We start from the raw sequence: 10,331 nt of genomic DNA, 5'->3' as shown, positions 1-10,331 counted from the left end.
GCCTATTTATTCTATAACACAATTTAAAAAGAATGTTCAATAATAAAGGAAAGTTCCCTTTTCTATTTTATCGAAGTTAGAATATGTTTTTCCAAATCTCGTTACCAAAAAAATATTTTACTTTTGTTGAAGACTGACGTGAAAACATAACTTAAAACCTTTTTTTAGTTCTAAGCCGATTGCTTATTTTTGCCCTCCTATGTTATATATTTCGGTACAACAGCATAAGAAACCAGGAGCGACACCACCATCTAGTGGTTGTAGTTTGTAACTACAGCCTGCTGTAAATGTCACTCATATATTCTTTTATTTTGTTTCTGATCTAAACTATTTGAAAATTCTGCTCCATAGCCTATTTAAAAAAAATGCTTGATTTTTTTATGTCTGCACATTATATATTTAAGCTTTCGAGTTATTAGTTTCTTTGAAAAAAATATATTTTTGAGTAAAATACTTCAGTATTTGTTTAAGAGATGTATGTATCTGCAACTTTAATATACATTGTCAGTTTTTAAATAATGAAATAGTATTTGAAATTAAAAATTTTAGATTTCCATTTCATCATGTATTTGAACAATGACAAAGTAAACTTTGAGCTTTACCACTTTAAACTTTACTTTCACCATCAGATTTCCTTCACCAGTTTTTAAAAATCCCCTTTCAGTTAATCTATGACTATACATGTCTCTAGTTATTTAACATGTACAGAATTGTCTGTTTTTATTTTTATATTTTATAATTAGCATAATAAAAAGCATAATTGTTAACCTCGAGGTTTTACCATGGACATGTTCATTATTTATTTATTATCCTATTTATTTATTTAAAAAAATTTGAAAATAGTTTTTGTTACTCTAAAATTCATTAATTTAAACGGAATTTGAATCTTTGACATAGAATCGAGAATCTTGCAGGTACTGCATTTTTCAGATTTCACCAGAAGGTGGCAGTACAACGTAAAAGTACCTAAAGTCTTCTCGTCAAAACAACAAAGAAGAACATTTTTCCCGTCATGCCCCACTGTAAAAGCAGTATCCGTGGCAACAGCACAGGAAGTGGCGCGCAACAGTTCAAAAGCTGTCACAACAACAACAAAAAAGAGGAATGCTAACACAAACGAACACCTTCATTATTTTGTTTTAGCAAATATTTATTTTGCCGCTATACTTCCTTGTTACTAAACGTAAGTTTTGTTTCAGCTTTAAACGTTTTCTGTGTTAATTTGAAGCTGTGGAGAAGGGCTGCTGATACTCGAACTCGCTTCATATCTTTGTGTTTTTCTGCAGATGTCATTTGCCAGAGTGGGGCGTTCACAACAACCGAAAGGAAGGGAGTCTGTTCGGCCAAAGAAGGCCAAAGCTCCGAAAAGAGACTGGGTGGTAAGCACGGACACCTGCTGTCACTAATTAGAGAAATCAATGAAAGAAATTAAGCTTTAAAATCACATTTTAAAGGGGTTTTCTTTGAAAATTCACCTATGATGGGTTAAATTGTTGACTAAAACTTTCTTTGACGCCATTTTAGATTTTTATTCTGGCTAAAAGTCCCTTTTATTCCTCTAGCTATGTGAAAATAGCTTATTTGACAACAAATCTAATTTATGTGACTTCTATCTTCGAGGAAACATTAAAATACATATTTTTATATCTAAAAACACAGTTTATAACTTAAATGCTGCATTATGATCATCTTTGGCTATTTTTAAAGCATCCACAGTAGTCTTTTAATTATGATTACACTACTTTTAGTCAAAATATAAATTACCTGTTTCATTTTCTAGGACATAATTTCTGCAGAGTGGTGGGAGTTCATTAGAAATTCCACTCTGAGTTGTGAGGGACAAAACAACCCCACTCCCCCTTCCCCTCCCTTTTTCTGACAGTTCTTTGTTTACATGCTAGCTTACATCCACAACCTAAAATAACTGGTGCAACAAAAACGGTGAGAAATGTAGAAGTTTTTGTTTGGCGCCTGATGCTAGCTCAGATGAGGAGTACAAAGACGTACGTGGATCTATTCGTCTACAAGCGGATGCATCAGAAGGAGAGCTTGTGGTTCGCCCAGCGTATTTTCTACGTCATAAATAATCTCTTTTTCGAATGGGATGTTTTCGTCTGCTCCTGATTCACAACGATTTTGATAAAGAAATACTTAAAGTTTAAGTTTAATTTAACACGTATGTCCCCCATCATCAGAAAAATGTCACAAGAACATGTTAAAATCACCCAAAACACAATTTTTGTCTGATTGATTCTTTAAAAAATGTTTTTCCTCTAAACTTACTGTTGAATGTTTTTGTTTCAGAGCACTGTCCATGATCTGTCTGTGCACAAGCTGACACCAGCTGAACTAGTAAGCTTTTTGAGTTATGCCCCTTTTGTCATGTGTTTCAGATACAATTTGTATTTAAACATAGATGGTTTTATATCACTTATACTTTAATTTATTGAAGAAAATGAACCTGTACTTTTTTTTCTGCTTCAGACTCATCGGCATGAGCTTCACAAGTCTCGTAACAAAGCTGTAGCTCAGTGGGAACTTAAAGAAAAAGCCCTCAAACGTCGTGCCAAACATGCCGGCAGCCCCGCGCCTCTGGATCCAGCTAGCCTTAGTATCATCAGGGAGGTACGCCCTATGATTTCCCCAAATTTTCCTCATTTTCTGTTTAAAGTTGGTCTAATGTCTCATATGTGGCGGTGTGCTCTAGGTCTTCTCTGATCAGCTGCTGCTGCAGGACGTACTGGCCCGTTCTGACAGGGCCATGGCTGTGGTTAAAGACCTGTTTGGAGATGCTCCACAGAGACAGATGGGTAAAGACAAATCGTAATTTGTAAAGTAAATATTCCTCTTTAACTTAATATTTAAAGCTAATTATGTTTTTCTTTAGGACACCCCAGTGTGACAATGGCTCCAAATTGTGATTCTGACTCAGAATTGCCTGTTCTGGAGAGGCCAGATCCCCCAACCCACTTATCTTTCCTCAGCCAATCAATGATGGATCAAGAGGTGTGTCTTTAAGATACTAATCACAAGTTAAAGAAGTTTCCCCTGTTATCTAAGAACTTCTTTAACTTAAAAAACTCAGTGTAGATGACTTTTTAAAAACTTTTTCTGCTATGGAACACTCCTAGAGCAACGAGAGTCCTCAACGATGCTAATCTTAATGCTTTTTTTTCTAAGAATAAATGCAATTTTGTAATCTTGTTGTAGGTATGTCTACCAAACAAATGTAGTAAAAATATGTTTTATTTAAATTTTTGTTTCCATGCAGTTCAGACATAATTATCTTCTAAAAAATAAAAAAAAAAAAATGTCAAAATCCATTTGTCTTAATTTTGCATTAAATTTTCTTTGCATTAAATTATTGTATGTGCTAATCATTTTACTTCAGGCTCTCAATGAACTTGAAGTTTCAAAGGAAAACTGCAGAGTTGATGATGCCTATCCTTCACACAGTTCAGGCAGTCATACGATCCAAAGGTAAGACTCGTATTAAACAGTCAAAGGATGTGGTTGTCATGGCTTCTTGATTGCTAATTGGATCATTTATTTGCAGGGTAAATATGCAGAAATTAAAGTCGCAGTCTAGAAGTGGAGTGTTGCATCAGCAGAAAATGCATCATCCCAACTTCCATCCCGCAGACAGATATGATGTTGCTGTGACTCCCTGCACATCCCGAAAACCACCGAACCACAATGGTAACCTGCAGTTAAACTCAGCTGTTTTTAATTCCTGCGTGACAATAAAGTTGGGATTGAATTGTATTGCAGCTCTCAATGCCACAGTTGCCGTTCAGCGTGTTCGCTCCAAACATTCTGAGGAAAACAAAGAGGAAACCTCATCTCTGGTTTCTCAGGTTCTGAATCCTGAACTGCTGCTCCGTCAATCTGGTAATTATTTTTGACAATTAAAGTATTTGTTTTTAAATTGCAGACATTAAAATATTTACATTTATTTGCAGAAAGGATTGGTAGCTGCACCCGGAAGGTCAGGAAATGTGCTTCTCGTGGCTCTGAGTTGGACAGCTCTAATGCTGCCTCTCTAAGAGCGGAGCAGTCCAGTCTGGGGATGTTGCAGGAGATGCTGGGGCAGGTGGAGGCAGACTTAGACGCCTTTTGTCCTCAAATAGCATCGGCTCAGAGCATGAAGCAGCACAGAAACCAAGGCCTCACTGGATTCTCTGTGGCCTTGGTCTCAACACTTGGACGATTAGTCCACCTCCTCAAGCAGGTACTGAAGAATAACGTTTTTTTTTTTAATCTAGCATCATATGGTTAAAAAAAACATTGTCTAAGTCTGAATTGCCTCACTACTCCCTAACCCAGAGCACAGAACTCAGGGCAGCTAAAGTAAGGATGTGAAGCCTTCAGAAAAGTTTAAGCGTTTTCCCACAATGCATTGTTTCTGTTTAGCCCTTTTTGGCTTTTAAAGCCAACAACATCTGTAGGAATCTTTTTAAGTTCTGTGATTTTAAAAATCTGTTGAAGTATATATTTATTTACATATTTTCCCTGAAATTTTGTGAAAGTGTTTTTTTTTTATCTTTATTTATCCAGACTCAAAGGATTTAAGAACAACATTCTTGTTTATAACTTTAGCCTGGCAAAAGGCAAGACCTTTTGAGAAAAGAAAGAAAGAGGTTACAAGAATAAGAGATAAAATTGAAAAAAATCACATTATAAAACCCTAAAATCATTGCACTGGGTGATACCAGCATTTATCTTTCAAATGCTCATATAGGTGGTTTAAAACACCTTTTTAATACCAGTGGAAAACATTTTTGTCCAGTCAATTTTTTTAAACCTACCAAGAACTACAACTCCCAGAGCTCCTCCCCTTCACATTTGACCTCCTCTACAGATCCCAAAAGAGTTAACTTAGTAGTGTGCAGTGTTTGGGAGGTAATTTAGTTAGAGAACCAATATTTATTGCTGGTAGTCAGGAGGATGTGCTGGTTTTCAGTCTTCAAACTTCATGAGATTTGTTTAAGCCCTTTCTAAAACTCCTTTTGCACCACTTGGTTCCAAACATGATATTTGATTTCTTTTTAATTTTATTTCTTTTTTCTGTTGCTTCACAACCTCTTCAGTCTATCATCTGTTGGTGCTGCTTTTTGCTTCATTGTTGTTTTGATGCTTCACAGAGTGTGTAACTCTTTCCATATGCCTGCGTTTACTCGTGTACTGTCTGCTTTTTCTGAGACGGGAGACGACACTCAGAAAGAGGCTGAGGAGAGACGAAGGCTCGAGGAAGAGCTGAAGGAGCAGCGAGGACTCATCGATGCTCTCACCGCAGAAACCATGACTCTGAGAGAGGAGGCTGCTGCTGTCCACGTGCGACACTTTATTTATCTCTTCAGTTCATCCGTGCAGGTTGTTTTCTTTATTTACGTCTCTTATTTTTTGTTGTCTCAGGCCGGGCTGCAGCAGCGTACAGCAGAGCTGGAGCAGAAGTTGGATACTGTGGTGTTGGTGATGGGAGGACTGGGACTGTCCCAGGCTTTTGTTCCAGGTTGTGTCTGTTTGGTTTAGTCTGCATCGATTCTAATGATAGATCTGCAGTAAACATTGAATAACTTGTTTATATTTGTCACTGTTTGTGTACTGTAGGTAAATCTGCTCCAGATGCTGAGCGAGCTCCTACACAAACTCAGGCTTTTGTCTCTCCTGCTGTCCTGCTCTCCCCTCCTCGACAGGAAAATATCCTCCAGCAAAGCCCTGGTAATGATGTTACTCATTAAGAATTTAAAGTTCTCCCAGTTCCTTCATTAAGGATAGGAAAGCTTACATTTATGTTTTCCTGTCCTCACAGTTCCTCATCCACTGCAGCTTCCTTCAGTCGATTTCCCGCGTTCCCGTGAGGGCGATCCGCCTCACGGTTCTCCTCCCGCCCCCTCTCTGTCAGACTCTCGCCGCTCGCACTTCTCTCCAGACTCTCTGCTGGATGAGATCACCCAACTGAAAAGAGAAAACGAGCTGATCAGGACTCAGCTGAGTCAGGCTCAGAACCTCGGATCAGGCGTCAGAGGGGCTCCTGTTAGAACCTCCACCGGCTCAGGAAGAGTGACACCTCAGAACATCAGGGAGAAAAGAACATCTGAGTCCAGCAGCACAAACAGGAGGAGTCAAGATAATGTTTGTCCTGAAAAAGAATCACAACTTGAACAAACAAGAGCAGAGTTGGACGGTCAGATAGCTTCAGAAACCCCTACGCAGGTCAGAGAACAACTTAAATATTACTCTACCACAAGAGTGTTTTAATTATTCAACTAAATGTCATGGAGATCAAACTCTTCCACTAGTTACTCTAAAATGAAAGCATGAAAAAAATCAAGAATTTATTAAAAACTACTATAAATAATCAAGTTAAGCTAATACCATCAAACATTTTTCCAAATCTTTTATGTTCTCCAATGAAAATTAAGACTAACTTATTGAGAAAAAAGCTTTTATTTCAATCAAATTTATGAAAATGAGCAACAAAACTGTCCTACACCTCATAATAAGGGCATATTATCTGCATTTAACTAATAAAGGAGTCATTTTTTTTATCTTTAGGACACGTCTTTGGGCACCCTCAGTGTGGAACAGCGCCTCCTGGAGCTCAACAGGAAGAGTGCAGCAGCCAGGGAGCGACTGCTGGAGCTCATTGAGCAACAGAAGCAAAGTGTTGCAGGAAGAGTTCTCCACTCGGACTCCCCCATCCCTGCGTCTGCCTTTAGTCCAGAAACAGCAGCAGGTATGATGGGAGGGAGGAGGTAAGATCTGGGATTCTATCAGATAATTACTTCATTGTTACTATTTGGTTCTCAGCTGGATCTGGAAGCGTAGAGGTGGTGCCTGAGCGGGAGCTCCCGTCACGTGTTCGAGGAGAACGCTGGTGGGCTTACGTTTTTAATTGAAAACTTCAACAACAGCTACACAGCTGAACAATCATGTGTTTATCTTTATTTCACAGGTCTGATGCATCGTCTCACAGATTAGGTTTTGAAATGGACAGAAATGTACAGGTGCTCCAACATAAACTACAAACTCAAGTCTTTAATCAATAAATATTGTAATTTACACTAATTTTACTATCATCCAAATCAGATGGACAAGCAGAAGAAACGTGAAGGCTGGTTTGCTTTGTCTGCCCACATGAGATGAAAGGAGGAACGGATCATACACCGATGAAATCTGCTTTCAGTGTTTCAATGATCTATTGTTATTTTCATTTACCTGAAATAAATAGTTTTTAAATTAAAAAGAAAAGAAAATGTGTACTGTCTGTGTTGAAGTTTTTAATATTTTTTCACTCACACCAGCAGAGATCAATTGAAAAGGTCATAATCAAAACAGTACAAACAAATAAAAACAATTTTTCAAATCTGGATAGCTGATACAGTGATGAACGTAAGATAAAAAAGTGTAAAATAAAACAATTACTAATGGCTTATATTGACACTTTGCTGCAGCAATTTTTTAATGGCTTTTATTTTTTTACCTTTAATGTTTGTCCTATAGGTGCTTTTTAAAACGTCACTGCTAACTTATATTTATATTACATTCAAATAATATTCTGCTAACTCATTATTGACGCTTATGAGACTTAGTTCAGAAGTTAAGACTTTATCCAATCATTTTTAATCCATTTTTAAAGCATTCTCAGTGGTGTTTTAGTTATGATTATGCTGTTTTTAGCCAGAATTTTTTAAAAAAAAAGTGTTTTCTAGGACATAGTTTCTGCAGAGCGGCAGTAGTTTATTAGAAATCTACCTCTAACTTGTGGGCGGAGCAACCCCTTCCCCTGGGTGAGGCTCTCAGTTTACTGTATATGCTCTCCTCCTAGATTACATGGATCTAGCTGTATTTTCTATATCACAATTAAGCTCTTTTTCAAATGATTTTTTTGTCTGCTCCTAATTCACAATGATTTGCATAAAGAAATATGGTATTTTTTTCTTCATATGCATCTTACATCATCGGAAAAATGACACTAATCATGTTGAAAATATGATTTTCAATAGTATAAATGTCCAGTTTTCCTTTTCATCTAAAACATCTCTCAAACACAGATGTTGCTCCTCCCTGTTTGAATAAGAACACGCATTACCTTTTGACTTTATGTTTGCTTTTGGTTTTAAGGTTTTAGGGCGATGCTTAAAAAAGCTAAGAGGCACTTGAGTTTTGTAGTCCAGCATAAGGGCCGCGTGGGCATTGACCAGCAGGGGAATCAAAAGGAGTAAATATTGCAGATAATAAGAGGATGGAGGGATAAAGGGGTTGAGACAGCAGCCGTAAACGTGGGGGGCAGAGGTCACCGTGGGCAAGCAGGGGGGAAGCAGGCATGGCTTATTGTACCCATCCCGGCTGTGTGAAGGACGGGGTGAATGGGGATTAACCCCAGCCCAGTGCCCCTGAATACCCTTCCTCCAGCGCAGGGCCTGAGGAGGTTTCCCATGTGACCACCTCTCCTTCACTCCTCACTGTTATTCTTCACACTGTCAGCCCACAAAAGCAGTCAGACTGCTCATATATATCAGGAAAATTTAGGACTAAAGCAGGTAAACTCATAAACATCCACTTCCTATTAAATCTACTTCCACTTCACCTCATTAAATAGACTCGGAAAGCACTCTGGTGATTGTGCACACACTTTAAACTTGACTTTGAGGTTTTATTTAAATTACTGCCTAGACAGATTAATAAAAAATATATTTTTATAACAGTATTGATTCAAATATAGCTTAAATAAAATTTTCACAATGTTAAGGGCTTTTTGGACTTATTAAAATGATTATATTTGGTTTTTCTTTCAAGTCTGTGATCCTTCATATGTTGCAGTGAACTATTGCAACCAGCAGAGGGCAGTGTTTATGTGCATTTCTTACTGTGCAACTTTTACTAAAACATTTTTTTTAAATCACATATTCAACATTAAATCAAAACAAAAATTGAATTAAAAAATAATGCAAGCCTCTACGGAAATATGTACTTAATCTATAAAATACTTGAAACCCATTTTTTTCAGGAATTTATTAATTTTTAATAGGTAGAATTTAAAAATGCTAATTCTTGTGCAGGTTTTTCATGCATATTTTTGCTTTTTATATATATTTTAAAAAATATTTTAGTTTTTTTTTATATGTTAGTAAGAATAATTGTTTAAATTAATATGTCACTTGTCCATATGTGCATAGGAGTCCCTTGCAGCTGTGCGAAGTTCAGATCTGAAGCAGGCCGTTGGCTGCTGTGAAAATATTATTGCAAGTGTTTATTATTGCTTGAGTGTGAAACAGTGGGAGTGTTGTGTGTGCTGCACGGCTTGGTGGAGTAATGGAGTGCTTGCATGTGTGCTGGGGCAGTGGAGGGGTGAGTGGGTGAGGTGGGGTGCTCCCTCCGCTCCGTTTTCCCACCAGCCAGCCCCCAGATCGTGGCCCATTGCACCCTGGGTAATGGGGAGGCCTATTGGAGTTGATTAGTTCCGGCTGTATCCCAGATAGTTCTGACAGGCAGGAGAAACGAGCTCTCAGCGTGAACCTCCACTTCCCCCCACAAACCCCTGTCTCGGGCACAATGGGCGAAGCAGGAGAAGGGCTTTTTAAACAACTGCAGCTTCCCTTTGCTCCAGTGCTCACCCGGGTCAAAAACTGTGCTATTATCACCACAAAAACCACATTGCACAAACAAAACCCGAACTGCTTCAGCTAAAGTCTGTCATTTTCACTCAGCTTTAAAGCTGTAAACTTTACTTTCTACTTTATCATCACATCCACCGTGCTGCACACCTGTGGCATCTATTAGACACATTCCTGAGCATCATTCCTTTCTGCTGCCCCCCAAGCCAAAATCCTCCATGTCTTCCCCTTTTCTCTCCTTTCTCCACACATAATTGATTAAGGACTGTTTTCATAAATCAATTTGGGACGCACATCAGTCAGCCCTGAATGGAAGGAGCCCCCGCCACTGAGCGGTGATATTAATCGACATCTGCATGCTCTGCCACTCTCACTCACACACACAAATGCACACACACACATCTGTACACCCCCCCCTCCTCCTTTAGTTTAGGTTTTGGCAGTTACAGATCACCAAAAATGAAATATGTAAATATTTTTATTCCTCAGTTGTGGAGTTACTGAGGACTGAAGCGAAGCTAAACACCATGAATAAATCGAAAAAGAAATGTTGGGATTTGAAGGAATTTGTTGGTTGCAAAACAATAATCTAAGTGATGATGCTGTACATCCCAATGTAAAAAAATATGTTTCTTCACCAAATGCTGTTTGAATTTACGGTAATTTAATTGTCGTTTCCAAAATGTGACTTCATGCTCTTTCCTACATTCA

At 38.1% G+C, this 10,331-nt stretch overlaps 1 protein-coding gene across 1 annotated transcript; it reads left to right on the top strand.

Annotated features, from left to right (window-relative positions):
- The first annotated feature begins 1,001 nt into the window (after positions 1-1,001).
- Positions 1,002-7,263, top strand: spice1 (spindle and centriole associated protein 1). Its single transcript, XM_024280635.2, has 18 exons — positions 1,002-1,183; positions 1,287-1,379; positions 2,305-2,352; positions 2,485-2,625; positions 2,708-2,810; positions 2,888-3,006; positions 3,392-3,480; positions 3,557-3,699; positions 3,772-3,891; positions 3,963-4,231; positions 5,203-5,334; positions 5,416-5,512; positions 5,611-5,721; positions 5,813-6,216; positions 6,559-6,739; positions 6,814-6,880; positions 6,959-7,010; positions 7,093-7,263. The coding sequence occupies exons 2-18, from the start codon at positions 1,287-1,289 to the stop codon at positions 7,147-7,149; spliced, it is 2,226 nt and encodes a 741-aa protein (XP_024136403.1). The 5' UTR covers positions 1,002-1,183; the 3' UTR covers positions 7,150-7,263.
- The last annotated feature ends 3,068 nt before the right edge of the window (positions 7,264-10,331 follow it).

This window comes from Oryzias melastigma, linkage group LG20 (assembly GCF_002922805.2).
Source record: "Oryzias melastigma strain HK-1 linkage group LG20, ASM292280v2, whole genome shotgun sequence".
NCBI classification, from domain to species: domain Eukaryota; kingdom Metazoa; phylum Chordata; class Actinopteri; order Beloniformes; family Adrianichthyidae; genus Oryzias; species Oryzias melastigma.
The sequence above is the reverse complement of the archived record's forward strand: the minus strand, read 5'-3'. Positions and strand labels throughout refer to the sequence as shown.